Source organism: Narcine bancroftii, chromosome 6 (genome assembly GCF_036971445.1).
Source record: "Narcine bancroftii isolate sNarBan1 chromosome 6, sNarBan1.hap1, whole genome shotgun sequence".
Classification (NCBI taxonomy): Eukaryota; Metazoa; Chordata; class Chondrichthyes; order Torpediniformes; family Narcinidae; genus Narcine; species Narcine bancroftii.
The window spans coordinates 93,303,595-93,324,128 of record NC_091474.1 but is presented as its reverse complement, the minus strand read 5'-3'; the positions used below and the strand labels follow the sequence as shown (position 1 = coordinate 93,324,128).

Sequence of the window (20,534 nt, the reverse complement as noted above, 5' to 3'; positions counted from 1 at the left end):
TATAGATGCTGAATTACTCCAGCACTTGTGCATTACGTTGCAAAACAAATTTAGAAATTATATTCAAAAAGCTGCTAGCTTTATAAATAAATATTTTACATTTTAAATTAACACAGTAGTAATATCACCAAATGCACCCTCTCTGATAGTTTTCTAATAAATATTTTCAAGTGTTCTTTTTCTTGGCCATCCCCCACAACATCACCCTCGTTTCCTCACTTCTCCAGTTACTAACGGGAATCGGCCAGAAACATGCTGCATTTATCTCTCATCACACACACTGCCCAAATGGCTGAATGCTTGACACCAGTAGGCCCGGACGGCCTGAAATTCCTTTCCAAGACCGGAGGAGAGACCACACATGTATACAACAAAGTCAACGTTTATTGGGAAACTATGCAATGTATTTGACAACACATTTAATACTGTACTGTGAAAAAGAACACAATGAAATACAAAACTATACATTTAAAGTATAACACACCACTTCTTCCCCTCACCACCCCCACCCCACCCCCCCCACCCCCAACTAGTTAACTCAGTGGGGTTTCTATGCCTTGTGGCACTGGCTGCAGGCAACAGTTCAAAAGAATCCACAGATTTAACTAACTTCTTTTTTCTAAAAGGAAAAGCACAAGATTCAAGTCCAGGCTTGTTCCGACTGTGGTGACATTGCTATAAAGGATTGTATTCTCGGTCTTTAGCCTTTTCTGGCCGCACTGTCGTTAAAAAAATAAAACTGCAAGATTCTTTTTTTTTGATAAATAGTTTCCAAATATTTTGTAGAATGGCCTGACTAAAAACAAAATTCCACGGATAGATGAAAATGTCCAATAAATAGGGCCACCGATTTGTGGATGTCGCAGTCAAAAAGCACATAATTTCATCCCCAAAACAGAGCGGTATCACTGATCAACCAAATTGATCTCTGCCCCCAAAATCTACAGAGCCACTCGCAACAGGTTGTGGCTCAGAAGAGACTGTGTCTTGGATTGAAACATCAGCATGACCTGGTCATATGGTGCCTGTAGTTCAGCTAGCATACAAATTAATTCTCCTCCCTCCCCACCACCTGCCTGAGTTTTGCTCATACCTCAACGAAGGGCTCAGATCCGAGATATTGGTTGTATCCCTTTGCTTCATATTGATGCTGCGTGACCTGCTGAATTTCCTCCTACACTTGTGTACTGTGTTGCCATACAAATTTAGAAACAATATGCAAAAAGCTGCTAGTTTAATAAATAGAAATTATATTTTAAGTTTTATATTAAATTACAAATATACGCAGTATTATAACCCTTTGCTGCTTAAGCATACACTTAGAGGGAAGCATAAATTGATCCCAAATTCACCAAATCCACCCTCTCATAATTTTCTAATAAATAATTTTATCTGGAAAAAAAGGAAATAAAAAAACAGGACCTTATTCCTAAATATGGAACGAATGTGAAAACTTTTTTAAAAAAAACCCCAAAGGAATAATTGCACTTTGCGATGTGGCTGTCTTGGAGAACAGATCTAAAAGAACCCTCTAAAATAATTAAAAATAATCAATTCTGTGCCTCAATTATCACCATTTCATGGATATTACTATTTTCTTTGAAAATAGTCATTTTATCCCCTCAATATAATCATGGCTTTCTATAGTTGAATTTCCAGCTAAAACATGGTCACAAAATGCAAAACTTTAAGTTGAAAGTGCTCGTTTGCTATTGAACTCAAATATTTTCAATGACGTTTTCATTTTTTGCAAAGTCATTCATTATACGAGATCACACTGACGTCAGCAAGTGATCGTTGGTTCTCTTCAACAAGTAAATTGTTGGTTTTTTTTTAAGACCATCCCAACCTGTGCCAAGACTTCGGGGAGGGAGGGATATTACCCCATTGAGTAAGGTTTAGACATTCAGTATTCCCATCCCGTGATCCTCTGGTTCCGTACAATGCAGAGAGTTGATATCCGAATGTTGGACTGCAGGAGCCCCCTTGTTCTCACAGCTTTGCTCCGTCAGTGGGGGTTTCTCCACCACGCTCTTCCTGCTGGTCTCTGGACAGTTCTGCACGTAGATCACCCTGTTGTAAGCCTTCAGTCTCTTCCAGAGCTGTATGTATACCTTGCATTGAACATACATGAACACCAGTCCCCCAATGAATCCAATTGCCACAACCACCAGCTTAGTCCAGAATGGCCACTCTAAAATGCCTGTGGAGACACGTTAGTAACATTTTAGTAATGTCACATCATTCGCCTTGGTAGCAAACACGCGGAGAAGATAAATGAGGTGAAACACTAGAGCTTGTAGTCGCTGTGATTGCAGTTACAGTGTAGATAGAATCATGAACATAAATTAATCATTTTGAACTTGTGTATGGCATCTTTGGTGATAGCCAGGGTTCACATGCTCAAAGATTTCAGTTCCCATCTCAGCCCTCATTCCCACTTGCCCCAATTTCCACTTCCTTGGATTATGCCACTGTACCCATTCTCAATGGGGGGAGGAGGGGGGCCCCCCCCACAGCACATTTAAGTAAAGCCTTGTTTTATTTTCACCGTACGTAACAATACTTTTATGCTTTTGATGTAGTCAGCAGGAAACAAGTGTGGAAGATACAAAAACATGACTGCTTCACAGGGTAGGGGGCCCATCCAAGCACAATCAAGACAACAGAAGTGCTTGAACAGGTAAGGGAAAGTCCTGTTATTCCTTCTTTCCAGAACTTTCTGCAAAGAGCCACTCCCATCAGGCCCTGCATCTTGGTCGAGAACAGGCAAACCAGCCCCAATGCAGAAATTACACAGCTAATTGCTTTAAGATCCTTCTCGGGATGTCTGTGTGAGCCTGGCGCTGTTACCATCTACACCTGACCCGTGGCTGCCGGTCGACAATCTGCCAAGCTAACCCTTAAATCTGCCGACAACGATGATGAAGGCAGGTACCAAGGATCTTTTAAGAGACTATTAGATAGGTATATGGAACAGAGAAAAACAAAGGCATGCAGTAGGGAAATTCTAGACAATTGGCAGAGTAGGTTATGATGTCAGCACAACACTGTGGGCCAAAGGGCCTGCACTGTGCTGTAGGTTTCGATGTTCTAAGTATATATACTTTGAGCATAGTCCGGGAGGGGAAGGAAAGAAGGGGGAAGGCATAACCCAAAAAAGGTTGAGAACAGCTGTGCAACAGGCACACTGACTCTTTGCAAAAAAAAAAGACGTCATTGAAAATATTTGAGTTCAATAGCAAACGAGCACTTTCCCCTCCACCACTGACCACACTTTCATCGATGCTCATCGAGCCTCAGAGACCAAGTTGAAGTAATTAAATGCTGGAAAGATTAAAACCTGTTTCTCCACTTTAACCAATTTCAAAGACTATCATCCATCTGCTTGCACTTCTGTAACACCAGCCTTCTGCCCTCTTGATGTACCTCGATTAATACTGGAGCTTGCAGCTGTGAGGCATTCGGTCTCAGCAGTGAGCTGACTGGGTTCCACTCTGCAATCATTCAGAACTGTGTAGTCCTGCCACCCCTCTCCTCTGCCATTTAAGCCTGCTTTTAATCCCCATCAATGGCTTGCTGCTGTCCTTTGCTCAAATCTGCTCTGAGCCAATAGCTCTCCAAGACTGCAGGGATTCTGTGTCTGTTCTCAAGTGCTCATGAACTTAATCGCTCCATCTTGCTTAACCACACCTTCACCAACTAAATTTCTAAATCTAGGAGCAGGAGTCAGCCACCCAGCCTGTCAAAACTGTTCCACCAATCAGTGAGATCATGGTTGATCTGGTCATGAGTGAAACAAAAGTCTAGACTCTGTGATTGCAGTAAAAAACACATCAAAACGCTGAAGGAACTCGGCTCGTCTTTGGCGTCCATAGGACACAAAGATATATTGTCGATGTTTTGGCCTGAGCTCTTGTTCAAGCAGCCAGAGGCCTTCCCACATACAAGCGCATCCACTTCCTCTTCCAAATGGTATAGGACTCTGGTCCAACCAGTCCATTCAGTGCTGGGATGTGGACTTCCAAACCCAGCTGAGAATCCGGCCTATCAGCCAATCCACTGCGGCTGAGCACCCCTGAGTAAAAAGCCCTGCAAAAGGTAGTGGAGACAGTCCAGAACATCACAGGCAAAATCCTCCCCACCATCGAGAACAGCAGCAGCAGCAATTATCAAGGATCCCCACCACCCAGCACATGCTCTGTCTTCACTGCTGCCATCAGAAAAGAGGTGTTGGTGCCACAAGATTCACACCACCAGGTTCAGGAACACCTCCTATGCCTCCACTATCACACTCAATAATAAAATCAATCAGGGACACATTTAAGGACTCTTGCACTTTATTGATATTTTTTTCCTCTCTGTATTGCACAGTTTGTTTACATGTGTACATTGAGTCAGTTTTTTTTTGCACTACCAGTAAGTGGTAATTCTGCCTTGCCCGCAAGAAACAAAAATCCAAGGGTTGTATATGATGTCATGCATGGATTCTCATGATAAATCTGAAATCAGCTAACAACCACTCCTTCACTGAGACGAAACAGAGTTAAAATTAGCCCCCCCATCCCATTGAGAGCACAGAAACAGGAGCAGGATTCGGCCTTCGAGCCCACTCTGTCATCCAACGAGATCTTCCCATGGACGCAGCTTCACTTACCCATCTGTTCCCCAGAACCCTGAACTCCCCTATTCTTCAAAAACCTATGCAACTTCAATACATTCAATATATTTCATTTAAAGATTACATTTAAATTAATTTGCAGCAGATGACAGATTTATGAATGAACAACAGAACTCGAGGATCTACTAGTCAAGGTGTGGAAAGGGTTATACCTACCATTGGTCTGGCCTTGTTTAATCTCCTCAGCTGTCCTATCAATCAGTACATACAATGACCACACCACACATGTGATGGCAATGATATGGAATGTGACTGAACACAGGATCTTTCTCCTCTCTCTTGCAGTCATCTGCAGCTTCTCCCACTGTGGAAGAAAGGCAAATGTCAGAGCGTGCTAATATGACGAGATTCACAAGCGTTCGGTAGAAAGGGGGCTTTGTGGTCTGGCACCTCACTCACCTCAGCTAGTGAACAAACCTGAGGCTCACTCCTGGTCTGGAACGAAAGTGAGTGCTGTATGGAACGTGGTTTCTCAGTTCCATGCAATCAATTCCAGTGTGCTCAAAGATCTGGCTTGGACAACCCACCTCCTGGTTTTAACTGAGCCAGTCGATATGGACACTGTGCAGAAGAGTGGATCGAGGCAGAGGAATGGCCTCTTCAGCGAACATTAGAGCTACCTCCAGATCCCAACATGGACAGGACAAAGGAAATTATTGTGGACTTCAGGAGGACCAGGGATGACCACGCTCCACTGCACATTAATTGATCAGTTGTGGAGAGAGTAGAGAGCACCAAGTTCCACAGAGTCCACTGAAGTAGTGACCCATCCTGGACACACCGCCTCATTTGTCAGGAAGATGCAACAGTGACTGCAATTCCTGAGAAGACCGAGGCGGGCGAGGCTACCGGCCACCATCACGTCAACCTTCTGCAGGAGCTCTATCAAGAGCATCCTGGACGGCTGGAACACAATGCGGTAAGGTTACTGCAGAGAAAAGTTCAATCTACAAGAGCACAAGAACGGCAGAGAGGATCACTGGAGTCTCTCCCACACCCCCCACCCCAACCCCCACAATTGATGTGATCTACTGGGATCATTGTCTAAAGAGGACACACAAAATCATTAAGGACCTCCACCACCCAGCATAGAGCATCTTCCAGCTACTCCCATTGGGATAGAGACACAGAAATATCAGAGCCAGTACCACCAGGCTGAGGAACAGCTTCTTCTCAAGGGCAGTGAGACTGCTGAACAACTAATGAACTACTCGAACAATCCCTCTGAGAATCTACTATTTGTTTAATAATATTTATTTATACTGCATACAAATGTGTGCTGCTTCTATATACATGTTTGCATGATTTTACACTGAGGACCAAAAACTGCTGTTTCATCCAGTTGTACTTATACAACCGTATAACAATAAACTTGAACTTGGGGGGGGGGGGGTGGGGGTTGGCCACCTACTCCTGCCCTCCTTCCACATCTACACTGGTTTTGTGGCTCGATTTTAATTCCCGCTGTACACTTACTCTTTGGACAAATTAGTGGATGCAGGAGGTGCTATTGTAATTCCCGAGCTTTCTCTGTGTGAGAGATGAAGCTAGCCTGGGTTGAGCACGTGCTCCCGATCTGAGCTGTGAGCGGGGATTGGTGGCCGCACCTCCTCCACCATCACCCCCAACACTGGGGCACCGCTGGACCGTCGCTGCACGGCCCAACACCACTCCAACTTCACCGATATTTTCCTGCATGGCCCAATTAACATAGGCAAGGTCCCTAATGATGACGAAACAGAAGGGAGATTGAGGTACTGTGGCTTGGGTGCAACAAGTTCTCCCTCAATGTCAGCAAGACCAAGGAGCTGGTTGGAGACTTCTAGAAGAGTCTGCAGTCCAGACACATCCTCACCAGTATTTTATACAGTAGCAGCATAACCTCCCTGCTCCTAAAATCAATCCCTCTAGCGATGAACGCCAACATTTCATTGGCCTTCTTGACAGCCTGCAAACCAACCTTTTGCAATTCATGCACAAGCACAAAGTCCTTTTTCACAGCAATCACTTTGATACGACTATCATCCATTTTTCCTTCCAAAGTGGACAACCTCACACGGACTCCTCCTCCCAGACTCTTGACCACTCCCTTTACCCGATCTACTATCTGTCTGCACAACTAGATTTACACTCAATGCAGTGTCATCAGCACACTCCACTCTATTCTGCCCCCTCTTCCCGACGGTTAATCACCGCTGCCAAAGGCTCGCCGGCATTCCACACTGCCAGGCAGTTACTCTGACCCACGCCGCACCTTTACGTACTTCCTGCAGTGGTTTTAATTTGGTCTCCATGATGAACTCATATTTGCAGAGCTCGCAGCACCGGGTGTCAGAGCTCTTGATCCACTGCTGCAAGCAGGTCTGATGCACGTAGCGGAGACTCCCAGTGCAGTGACAGGGCGTAATGAGTGGACCTTCATCATCTCCTTCACAGTGACATATTCTGAATAAAAGAAAAGCAAATTAATTGCAATCTGCAGCAGCCCAAACCGTTGATATCAAAGCCCAACAGCTCATCTAACATCAAATAAATTTTCCCTGTGCAAAGCTCTTTCTAACTCTGGGCAGAAGCTTAGACAACAATGCAAGTACAGGTGGCGAGTGTTACACTTCCATCCATTATACAGGCACTCCCCGGCTTGCAACCTATGTGACTTGCATCCAGCCACACATACGACCAAATTTTTTTTGGAAAAGTATGACAAAACACAAAATTTATGCAGTTTATGTTGTATTTGACAAACACTAACAGGATACGCAAGAGCCAAAATGTGCATACTTACCCTGTTAGTCAGCGTCCCGGGGTCCATAGGCTAGGTGCGGCCATCTTGGTTCCTGTTCCTGTACACATGCGCAAATCTTCAGTTGGCACATGCGTAGTGGGTTCACGAATTGGAGTTTGGATGGTGCATGTGCAAGAGTTAAGGGCGCAAATTCAATATTGTTAGGGCACCTAACTCTCATGCATGCGCCAATCGAAAACCCACGCATGCACACAGGAATCAAGAGGGTCATGTCCAGCTTATGGTCCCCAGGTCGCCAACTAACAAGATGTTGAAAATGACGGTGACTAACGAGTTCAGACGATGAAAATTTTGATTAAAAAATGTCTTCTTTAAGACTTATTTATGCCACACGAGCAGGCAAATTCTGACTTGCGTCCATTTCAAGACATGACCGAGCTTTCGGTCCCAATTACAGCTGTAAGCTGGGGAGTACCTGTACTCATTCCATTTCAAAGAAGTGTCCCACAACTTTCTGTTCCTTCATCCTAGCACCAGGTTTGCCCATGATACTCACTGGGGAAACTCCAGGTATGCTATGCGTTCACTAAAGCAATGGATTCTCACCAGAAGCTCCATGGAGTGAAACATGAAACATTGCACATGCCTCCTATCCATGTCCAATTACTGCCTTTTGCCTGTTGGCCTAAATTTCCCCATCCACACCCCCAGCCATTTTATTCAGGTGCCTGCCTGCTTTTTGCTCGTACCCTGAGGAAGGGCTCAGGCCTAAAACGTTGGTAACATCTCTTCACCTCTTGTGGATTTTGCAAGACCAGCATTTCTGTGTTTTATAAGCTCCGGGAAAACAACTTCTCACGTCTCCAAACAATGTTGGAGGCCATTCTGCCCAACGAGGCTACACTAGGTGTTCGAGCCATACCATTAATCCACTTCTTTCCCTTCAACCTATTCTCTCTCACATGTTATTAACTATCCCCCATCACTCACTTACACCAGGAGTAATGTACAGTGGTCAATTGACCAGGTCCTTGGGATATGGGAAGAAGAAAAGGACCAGAGCGGGGGGGGGGGTCGGGGGGGTCGGGGGGGGGGGGGGGGGGGGGGGGAGATGAACCCAGGTCAGTGAGCACCACCAGGGACACTCAAGTTCTGTAATGCCACCCTGCCCCCGTTTTCTTGGAACATCACCTTCATCGCATGGAAACAACTCTGTGTAGGTTGTTATAGTGGAAATGTAGCCATCATTAAACAATACGGTTGAACGTCTTCCACTCAAGACCAAAGCTACAACTGAGAATTCTCCTTGGGGCAACAAAGGATGAGAGATGACTTAAGAGAGGTGTGTAAGATTATGAGGGGTAGCCAGCATCTTTTTGTCCCCCCCAGGGTAACAATAGCAAATACCAGAGGACATCTGTACAAAGTGAGGGGAGATGTCAGGGGTAAGTTTTTTTTTTAAACTCAGTGTAGTAGGTTCGTGGAATGTGTTGGTGGAGGCCGGTACAATGAGGATATTTAAAATACTCTTGGATGCAACAAAGAGAGGGGCCATGGTATTAGGTAGGGAAGGGTTAAATTGTTGTGGAATAGGTTTATATAGATTATTGTAGGCTGAAGGGTCTGTACTATACTGTAATGTTCTCATGTAGTACTGCAATTTTCATTACTTCCGCCTGCACTCCCAGAATTTCCCCAAGGTCCTTTGACGGAATCCTTCCTGGATTCACTCAGGACACAATTCACCTGCCCAACACCAGAATGCAGTGAGACTTGTCCCTGGGCTCAGACTCAGATGAAATCATCATTACAATTTCTAACCTTTCCACAAGAGACAAGCATAGCACTCTCCCCTTGAAAGAAGTAGGTTTCATAGATTCCAAGGTGGGCCACTAAGTGTGTACGTGGCAGGGAGGAAATGTGTCAAAGGATCTGCTCCAATCTTCCTCCACTCTCGCAGGAAAGCCCCCAACCCAATCTACCCAACTGAGAGATGCACTGAACAAGGGACCAACCTACCCACACCCACCCCTGTTGGGATCCAAGTTCCCAGGAACAAAGCTTCATTCACTCAGGCTTTTGGACTGGGTACCAGATTTCCTCACCCCACACACTGTTTGTCCTTGCCACAGGAATTATTTCAAGCAAGGCTGTGACTCAGTGAGGTCTGGTGTGCCAAGGAACTCTCCTGCATCTTGGTGTGAAGCATTACTGCTGCGTTCTCACTGCTTCTGCTGAGGAACGCCCAGTGTTACTACGTACAGGATGCCAACGTGCCGGAGAAACTCAGCACATCTCACAGCATCCATAGGAAGTGAAAGGGTAACCAACGTTTTAGATCTGGGCCTTTTGTCAGGTGCCTGAAATGAAAAGGAGGGGGAAGGAGGAGGGTGGAGGAGCCCAGGCTGACTGGTAATAGGACAGAGGTGGATAAAGGTGGAAGTGATCGGAAGAGAGGGTAGCTCTCTGAAAAAGGGGAGGGAGCTGAAGGAACAGAGTCAGAGGAAAGAGTGAGACCAAGGGAGGGGGTTCACAGAAATTGGAGGTCAACGTCAATGCCGTCTGGTTGGAGGGTGGCCAGACGGAAAACTAGATGTTATTCCTCCAATCTGCAGGTTTTTTTGTTTTGGCCATGGACAGATATGTCAGTATGGGAATTGTGAGTGGAATTTGACCACTGTTCACTCCCCATGGATGCCGTGTGACCTGCTGAGTTTCTCCAGCACATTCTGAAGCCATTATGCAATTCATCTTCAATGAAAAGTAATGTGGTTGTCAGCTTTCTATCTCAGCATTTAACAGGTGGTAACATCCGGCTCACTGCATTTGCAAAAACAAGCATCTAAGAAGCAGAATTGTAGGAAAATTACGCAGGAGCAATGCAGTCAGGGGCTCAAATTCAAGGCATCACAGTGAAGAGAAGGGAGGAAAGTGGTGGGAGGGATGGGCTATTGTCTGAAGAACCAACCTGCAGGCTTCCCAGGATGGTGACAGAGGGGGCGAGGGGCACCATTTCGGAGATGCGAGGAAAGGGAGCTCCAGGTCGCTATCGCCTTCAAAAGAGCAAAGAGGAGCTCGGGGATCTTCCTCGGCAATTTCCAAGCCAGGCGCTCCGGCCGCAGGCTCTTCCTCGAAGACGTCGTCATCTCCGACATCAGAGGAGCAGAAGGAGTCACTGGACATCTTTGTAACAGACAGGCAGGCACCTCTCCCCTCGGCGTCGGGAACCCTCTTCGGACCCCGCAGGCTGGACGGGAACAACAATCTGTACAGGTACGACCTTCCGTTGCTTTGCTCTCCCTCAGCGATGGCTATCTCGAGCACGCAGAGGCCATCTCTTGACCCCCGGCTCTCAGGAGGGCCGCAAACAAAGGGCTGCATCTGAGAACTTAAGATATTTTTCAATGATTTGTAATAGTCTTCACTCTTCTTAATGTGATGCTGTTTCCTCATTTTCGAGCTTTTCTCCTGGATTGGTGTTAATTTTCCATCAGAACACGTCCTACCGAGAAAGCTCAGACTGCTCACCGAGCGACAAGTCCTCGCGTGGACATCATTGAGGGACCTGGAGTGCTTCACCTCTCCACCGTCCATGGTTTGGCTCCCAGGCCAAAGGAGATGGGCCAAGTCTTCCCCAAATGAACCCCGGTTCCTCGGTCTTTGTGGCACACCCCAGCAGGCACGAGTAGCAACGACTTCGTGGACCAGAGGAGGCCCAATTTTGGGCCCAGTCAGGACAACAACAGTCTGCAAGGGACTGGGTGGTATATGTTCAGAAGGGTTTGCATCGGAACTGCATGCAGGGAGAGCAAACAAAGAGAAGGAATGGGGGGAGGGATGTGAGGGTGCAGAGGGGCAGGGAGAAAAGAAATGAGAACAGCATAGGATGAATTAATTAGATGCAGGGCCGCTGCTCACAGTAACAGAACTTCTATTTGATTTTTGACAACACGTGATCGCGAATAAACAGTTACAGATGTGAAATGAAGGAATTATAAGATATGATCATTGCGAGTGAATTAGAGGGGCCTACTCTGGTCAGCTAATGGCAAGTTGTAGAATTAACAGAGGGATTAACCACAGCAGCAGAGGTTGCAGCACACTTGGGTCAAAGATATTTTGGATTAGTTACCCCATCCCAATGAATCCATCGATACACCACGGAAAATTAGTAGTTTTCAACAGTGGATTGTTTCCACCTCTTATAACAAACCTACAAGTTTTTCTTCTACTTTTGAGATGCGACTGTGAAATTGTTCAACTGATGTAACATCATAGGTTATTTCAAGGGGTGCCATTTTCGTCATGTGCTACTGGATGAAGGGGAACGAGAACCTTGCTTTCTATCAAAGACCAGCTCCCAACTTCTCATCCCAGCTTAGGAGCCAAATCTTAATAGTTTAAAGCTGCTGAGGCTGAGGTCCATCTGGTATGGAACATAGGGCTGTTATAGTCAGGAGAGCAGTCCACCCAGTGGATGCAAGAGTCCGAGGTGGTAATTTGCTCCACGAACAAAGGGTGCCACTGCAAGGACCAAAGGGACGAGAATTACCTGCAGATATCCTGGTCCGAGGGGCTGACTGACGTCCTGGAGAAGCTGTGAGGGGCCGTCACAGAGGTGGGGCTGCCTACCTGTCAGCACAACACAAAGCTCATGTTAGCATAGCCATGACCATCAACACACCGTACACCAGTCACATCGCAGCAACTCTCCAGCAGGATGAAGCAGACCACGAGAAATAGAATAGGCCATTCAGCTCATTGAGTCTGATCCATTCTCCCACTCAACCCCACTTCCTGGCCTTCTCCCCATAACCTTTGATACCCTGGCTAATCAAGAACCTATCAATCTCTGCCTTAAATGCACCCAATGTCTTGGTTTTCACAGCTGCCTATGGCAACAAATTCCACAGATTTACCACCCTCTAGCTGAAGAAATTTCTCCACATCTCTGTTCTAAGTGGACGCCTTCCAATTCGAAGTTGTGCCTTTTTGCCCAAGCAAAGGATCTTTCTATATCTACTCTGTACATGGCTTTCAACATTTGAAACAGGAAAAGACTGGAGAAACTTGGTAGGTCATGCAGCATCTATAGGAAGTAAAGGGTAACCAACGTTTTGGGCCTGTGTCCTTCCAATACCTTGACTCCCCTGCAAAGTGCCCTAGGTTGAACCAATGAAATTCACACGTGTTCAGGAGTTGGACAAGGAAGAGCGAGTGTACTCGCACGACGCCACGCCAGGTCAAGAGCCTCTAGATGGCAGATCCCACCAGGGACTGCAAGTGGAATTAGGGGGACCTACCTATTCTGGTTAGCTGACAGCAGGTTGTGGAATTAGCAGAGGATTTAATCAGTCTCACAGCTTACAATCCAAGCACACAGCACCAAAAGGTTGGAGTACACTTGGAGCAAAGGAGGTTTGAATTAGAGTTAGCCCATAATGTAGAAAATTAGTAGTCTTTGACAGTGGATCACCGGGAGCAGATGTCTTGTTCCATTTGCCTTGTGTTACATGTAGTCACATAATTGCAGCGATGTCAAACGTGTATTACATGCAGCAAACAGAAACCATCCACTAAGTGTGGATTCAAAATGAGTACCTGAATGCATCATTCAAATTCCCAGCAGGTATGATGCACAGTAGGTGCCCTGTGGCATATAATGATCGAGTTGACATTTGCATTGCACCGTTCAAACAGGACTTGCCCAATGTGATTGAATTCTAGTCCCGCACATTAGAGTTTCAGAGCCAAGGCAAAAGGGTAGGAGTTACAACAGATATCAGACATTATATCAGCCATTCCTCAACTTACAGAGGAGACACGATGCTGGGTTAACACTTGAAGCAAACCTTCAAATATCAAAAAGGCCAGACAAAGTATATGATGAAGACCTGCTTCTTAGAATGTAAATGGTTGGTAAATTAAAGTCAAGGAGTCGGTACAATGTGGTGAAAATATGTCTATTGCACATTTGCAATTTGAGAAATGACTAACTAAGTGGAGAGATCAAACTGTGCTTGTGCATTCCAATTTAAAGTTTGAAAACAACCTCCAAAACCCTCCTCCATGCAGATACAGCAATAGGGCAGCGTGGATCTCCCAATGGCCATCCATTTCAATTCCCCGTCCCAGTCCCTTGCTGACAGGTCTGTCTATAGTCTCATGCACTGCCAGACAGAGACCACCCGCAAACTGAAGGAACAGCACTTTTGCCTTTGGACTGGCACCCTCCAACCGGATGGCATTCATGTCATTATCATCAACTTCTCCGGTTTCTATTAAACCTCCCCCTGAAGTCTTTCCCTCTCTCCCTATCTTCTTTCACAGACCAATAATTAATTCCCACCTTTCTCCTTATCATATCCAATTAACACCTTTTATTCACCTGGAACCTCCCCCTGCCATTCTTCAGTCTTTATTCCTGTTCTTTGCTTATAATTTGAAGAATTTCTGCATGTTTTTACTATAATCACTGCGCCTGCAGATTTTCGTGTTTCACAGCGACAGGTATGTCAAAGCTAGAACCACTCTGTGCAAGCTGCACGCTCCACCCCCATGTGACATTTCCACAGGACTACATGCCCGTCTCTCAGTTGGTCGAAAGACAAACAGCATTCACCCAGGAAATATTTTTATCCTGCAATACATCATGGTTTGCCTGACACCAATACCCCGAGCTTAAAGCCCTGCAAAAATAAGTGGACACAACCCCAGGACATCACACACAAACCCTTTCCCATCATCAAGAACAGCTACAGGGAGTGCTGCCCTCTGAGAGCAGCAGCAATCATTACACCACCCAGCACACACACTGTTCTCATTGCTGTCATCAGGAAAGAGGTATTGGTGCCACAAGACTCGCCCCAACAGGTTCAGGAACAGTTGCCACCCCTCCACCATCAGACTCCTCAACGACAAATTCAATCAGGGACTCATTTCAGGACTTTTACTTTTGCACTTGTTTTCTCCCCCCTCTGTATTACACAGTTTGTTTACAGATGTATGCCATGTAGAATTCTTTTTTGCACTACCAATAAGTGGTAATTCTGCTTGCTGCAGGAAAAAGAAACTCAGGGTTGTACGTGATGCCATGTGTATTCTGACAAAAAAAATCTAAAATCAATACACAGTACTCTTAACACTCAATCCATGCTAAGGAGTGGTGCAGCTTTTATTTGGAAAATAAATTACAGGAATTTCACATGGCAAGACAGCACTGCAAGCAAAGAAGTGAAGATTTTATAATAAAATTTAAGGGAAACAACATTGCAGTACATCAGCACATACCTTTGAGATGTTGCTGGAACGGCTAGTCGAATGAGCCAGAGGCTTCTCATTCTGCAAGAGAAAGGCGAGGCACATTACCCTTCCTGACCAAAACACTCCCAAATACAGCAGTGCTACAAACAAAGGCTCATCTTCTATTAACTGAAGTCACAACTAGGAGTTATTCAGCTCCACGTTACACCAGCCCCATTTTATTGTCCTGCAGTCTGCATGCTCAACCTGCTCCCAGATTCTCATTTCCATGCTGGCGGCAATTTAGAGCCCAGGAGAACGTACAAACTCCATGGGGAGAGCCATGCAGGTCAGGATGAAACCCCAGTTACTGGAGCTGTTCTGCCACTTGCGCTGTCCCAGAGAGTGCCAATATTAATTAGCTTTATTCTCAGGAACCAGGTACTGATCAGCCATGATCATATTGAATGGTGGTGTAGGATTAAGGGCCAAATGGCCTACTCCTGCATCTATTTTTCTATGTTTCTATTTTTTTTTCCCTATGTTTTTTTATGCCTGAAATTCTTACCTACGGCAGATCCACAGGTGCTTTGTTAAAAAAATCAACCACAAAAGCATCTTAAAAAAAAACCGATGAAAATGAAATTAAAGAGAACAAACACAAAAAAAAGGTCGATAACACAGTATTCAGTTATCCTTGTGCAAATAAAAGTGGCAGAAATTGTGCAGGCAATTCTTTCATGGTGACGGAGTAGTTACCGATTAGTTTATCAAGGGGAGGTTAGCAATCCTTATAGTTGTTGGAAAGAAACTGTTCTTGAACCCAGAAGCACTGGTCTTCAGGCTTCTGTACCTTATGCCCAAAGGTGAGAAGTGGTTTTAGAATGTTGGCTGCCTTCTTGAGGCAGATGTCTGCAATCGATAGGAGGCTAGAGTTTGTGATGGACCTGGCTACGTTTGCTGCCTTCTGGGTTCCTGGGCAGCCATATTGACAAACCAGGCTATGATGCAACCGTTCAGCATACTTTCCTTGTATTTCTAATTTAAAAAAAAATCAATAGAACTTAAAACATTGTCCCCCTTGCCAAAAGCGGACTCTGGTCCTGGAGTTCTTCAGCAATATTGTTGACATCAGGACACGATCATCAAGAGAAGGGCAAGTAGTAAAGCAGACAGACAGCCCCCCCCCTCCCCATCCTGTGAATGGCCAATCCTATCCTCTTATCATATCCACCTTTTGTTTTTCTCTGCTCCTCCCCCAGCCAGTCTTCAGCCTTTATTCTGACACCTTCCTGTTCTTGCTTATTCCTTGAAGGGCTCAGGATTGAAACATCAGTAATATATCTTTACCGCATATGGACGCTGCAAGACCAGCTGAGTTCCTCCAGCATTTCTGTATGTTGTTCCCTATAATCACAGCGTCTGCAGACTTTCGTATTTCACTCTGTGGCAACAATCAATGGGCTGCTGGCCAACATGGTCTCCTGCGTAATGGCAAGAAACCAGGACAGAGCCCCATTCCTTCAACTACCCACACATCTGCCCTGGCCACCTCCACCCCCTCGTGCAGCAAGGATGGGATTCCCTTTGTCTTCACCCACCATCTCTGTCCACTCCTGTGCCATTCCCATCACCTTCTACGGGATCCCAGCACCAGATTCACATTCCCCTCTCCTCCTTTTGCAGGGACTACTCCCCCACCCCCTCCATGACTCCACCTGTTCCTCCTTCCCAATTTAATGGTTCGTTCGCCTGTGACCACAGGAAATGCTCCACTTGCACCAACACCTCCTCCCTCACTAAAGTCCTTCCAAGTGAAGCAACACTTCATTTAAGAATCTGCAGAGGGTAGTCGACTGCATCCGGTGCTCCCACTGTGGTCTCCTCTACAGAGAGACTGGACACAAACGGAGAGATCACTTCATTCAGTACCTCAGCTCTGAACACCGCAATAGTGTGGATCTCCCAGTGACCACCCATTTCAATTCCCTGCCCCATTGCTGTGCTAACGTGTCTGTCCATGATCTCATGCACTGCCAGATTGAGACCAAATTGGAGGAACAACATCTCACCTTCCAACCAGGTGGCATAAACAACTACTTATCCAGTTTCAATTAGAAACAACCCCATCTTCTTCCCCCTTCCTCTAGCTCTTCCCAGTCTCCTATCAATTCTCACCTCTTATTACATCCAATCCAATTAACAACCTTTGTCTGTTGATCTGGACTCTTCCCCTTTTCTCTTCCAGTCTTTAATTCAGAAGCCTGTCTGTTTTTTGCTTCTACCTTGAAGGGGCTCAGGCCTGAAACATTGGTAATATATCTTTACCTCCTACGGACGCTGCAAGATCAGCCAGGTTCCTCCAGCATTTCAGTTCGGCCACTTGACGAACCTTGAAGCTGACCAAACAACCTCTCGCCCCTTCCTCCACCTGCTCCCCAGAATAGAGGTCTTCCAGTCCTCATCAACATTAGATCCTTGTTTAACACCGCATTTAATTTACTGGAGGTTGTTTACGACAAAGCATCTTTTTTTTTGGCTGCAGCAAGAATTTCAGGAGCGAAGAAACCACAGACTCTTCGCTCATAACCTTGACGAAAGACTCGGGCCCAAAACGTTGGCCACACATCTCTGCTTCCTATGGACGCTGCAGGACCTGCTGAATTTCTCCAGCACTTTTGTGTATCAACTGCAATATGGAGACTTTGTTTCAGCCCCATTGTACTCGTGAGTGTGACAATAAATTCCATCATTCACAGAGGCTGCAAACATGAAGTGAAAGGACAGTAAACAGTCCCTATATCCAAGGGTGAAGTTAGGGGAGTAAATTGCTGGATGGAGTGAGCCCAAAGAGGTGCCTGGATGGCAGCTGTAACGACAATGCTGCCACTGGTGTGGCCCAGCAGAGGGAAAAAAAAACTTTTTCGCCCCCCCCCTCCAAATTTGAGAAGAAGCAGAGGAGACGACCCATGGGACAGTGACCACGGGGGCAAACCAGTGAGGGGTTCTGGAGTTGAATGACAAGCCACAGGCTGTTGGCGAGGAACCCATGCAGGCAGTGGTTCAAGAATGGGCTGGAGGAGTACCAGGCATCAGAACTGGGATGAGAGAGAGGCCTGAAGGGTTCTGATCGTGTTGGAGCTCAGGCCGCGATACCTTCTGCACGGCTGCAGCAGCACTGGAGGCAAATCCATGGATATGCTTTTGCTTCTCTTTCTGCCGATAAATTCCACGTACTATTGCAGAGTATTAAATGGCGATAAATTGAATCATGATAGAGGACAGTGGGGTGAAGGGCAGAGAATGTGGGGGGGGGGGTGAGGAGAGAAAAGTGGAAAGAGTGTTTTTCTGTGGATGTCTTAGCCTAGCGCTGCACCCTCAGCTCAGACCACCAAGACAACAGCAGTACACCTGATGAAGAGCCAACATCAATGCCAAAGCTCCCCGTTTAAGATCAGAATACAGCCCTGCACCGCACGACATTGGTTCGGGCAACATCCAACCGCATCGATGTACGTTCAGCAATACTGATCTGAGCACAAGACGCAGCAAACTATCACTCGTGACTGAACTTGAACTTCCTCCTTTCAATCAGCGATCCTCTCAGTAACGGCCACTGTTTGTCATTATTGCAAAATGCTTCTGGTCACATAAACTGACAGATCTGCTGCCACAAGACTGAAGAACTCCGGGCATCCAGCAGAAGCATTGCAGAAAATTAGCCCGTCCATTTCTCCACGCACCATGTTCAAGTACAAAATTAATGATGGTCGAAGCTGTGGCAAAAATGTGCTCCGACAATTATTCTAATGCAAGGCTACCACGGCACCAAATGTTGCTGTCACAGAATGATTTAATTCACCCATGCCACTTCTAATCACCTGTCATTCGTGTATAATATGGTCGCACAATGTCCAAATTTCATAATATCCTACTTCACACAACATATCGCGGACGTTAAGCAACACATGACTATACTATTTGAATGGAAAGCGATTGCAGCATGCTGCCATGCAGAAGGACTTGGGAGTGTTTGTGCATAAAATGCAATAAATTGGTTTTGTAAGTGCAACAGGCTATCAAGAAGGCAAATGGAATGTTGGCCTTCATTGTTGAAGGGATGGAATTTAGCAGCGGAAGGGGGAGGGGGGGTTATACTGCAACTGTACAAGGTACTAGCGAGATCGCATCTGGAGTACTGGGTCGGACTTTGGAGGCGGTGCAGAGAAAGTTCACCAAGTTGATTCCAGGGATGGAGAATTTGGCCTACGAGGACAGATCAAGTCGTCCGGTCTGTACACACTGGAATTTAGAAGAATGAGAGGGGATCATATTGAGCGGCACGTTTGGCGTAGCAGTTAGCGCAGTGCCTTTACAGCGCCAGCTATAGAGATCAGGTTTGAATCTCACACTGTCTGTAAGGAGTTTGTACATTCTCCCTGTGTCTACATGGGTTTTCCCCGGGGACTCCAGTTTCCTCCCACCGTTTACAGCATACCAAGAGTGTAGGTTCATTGGGTGTAAATTTGGCGGCACAGACCTGTTGGCCGAAATAGCTTGTTACTGTGCTGTATGTCTGAATTTTATATTTAAGAAACATAAAATTATGAAAGGCATCGATCAGAAAGAAGTAGGCAAGTTGTTTCCATTGGTGGGGGAGATCAGAACTAGGGGACATAGCCTCAAGATTCAGGGTAGCTGATTTAGGATGAAGAGGAACTGTTTTTCAAAGAGGGTGGTGAATCTGTGGAATTCAAGCAGTGGAGGTGACCTCAGTAAATATATTTAAGGTTGGATAGATTTTTTACTAGTAAAGGAGATGGGGAAAAAGCTAAGTAGGTGGCGATGAGGCCACCTTCAGGTCAGCCACAATTACACTAAATGACAAAGTAGGCTCGACAGGCCTACATCTGCTCCTAATTCTTTATGTTTGCAAAGTAAAAAAAACATTCAGTCAGGACAGGCCTATATCCTCGCACATGATTCTGCCTGGGAAATGGAAACACATGGCACAGATCGCCTTGTCAACAAGTAATAGCCTCATCTGCAATATACTGATGGAAGAACCCCAGGGAGCAAAGTCCTCAGGTATAAACCACAGCGCTGCGCTGTCTGTTCAGGACAACATCCATTTTGAATCCGTGGAACGAGCTGCCAGCTGAGGTGGTAAATGCAGGTTCAACTTTAAAATTTAAGAAAAACTTGGACAGTACATGGATGGGTGGGGTATGGAGGGCTATAAACTGGGTGCAGGTCAGAGGGTCCAGGCAGAATAATAATTCGGCACAGGCTAGAAGGGAAGAAGGGCCAGTTTTAAGCTGTAAGGCTCTATATTTCTATGGAACCTTCACAAAGAGTAGTGGGAGTGTGGAACGAGCTCCCAGCTGAAGTGGTGAATGCAAGCTCAATTTTAAGATGCAAGAAAAATTTGGACTGGTACGTGGATGGTTGGTTTCTGGTCAGGGTTCAGGTCAGTGGGACTCAGCAGAATAATAGTTGACAGAAACATGGTAGGCTGCAGTAAAAACACCGAAATGCTGGAGGAACTCAACTGGGCTTTTCAGCATCTATAGAAGGCAAATTATATACTGCCGATATTTCGGGCCTGAGCTCTTCTTCAAGGGGAGAATTTACAGATGACCACAGCAGGAACACCAGATGCAGTAGATGACCCCTGCAGATTCACAAATGAAGTGTTGCTTCACTTGGAAGGACTGTTTGGGCCCCCGAATGGTGCTGAGGGAAGAGGTGTGGGCACGTGAAGCATCTCCTGCAGTCACAGGGGTAAGTTGCCAAAGGGCGATTGGTGGGGAGGGAGGAGTGGACAAGGGAGTCATGGAGGGAGTGGTCCCTGTGGAAGGCAGA

The 20,534-nt window shown here is 46.0% G+C and overlaps 1 protein-coding gene across 1 annotated transcript in view; it reads right to left on the bottom strand.

The window, feature by feature from the left end:
• Positions 1-387: 387 nt before the first annotated feature.
• Positions 388-20,534, bottom strand: part of marchf8 (membrane-associated ring finger (C3HC4) 8) — a gene marked incomplete at its 5' end in the record, with an annotated part of 41,571 nt that continues 21,424 nt past the window's right edge. Inside the window, 6 exons of the mRNA XM_069888078.1 lie at positions 388-2,203; positions 4,838-4,985; positions 6,946-7,126; positions 10,396-11,220; positions 11,980-12,059; positions 14,718-14,768. Coding sequence (XP_069744179.1) covers positions 1,899-2,203; positions 4,838-4,985; positions 6,946-7,126; positions 10,396-11,220; positions 11,980-12,059; positions 14,718-14,768 — 1,590 coding nt within the window. The remainder of the gene's footprint in view (positions 2,204-4,837; positions 4,986-6,945; positions 7,127-10,395; positions 11,221-11,979; positions 12,060-14,717; positions 14,769-20,534) is intronic.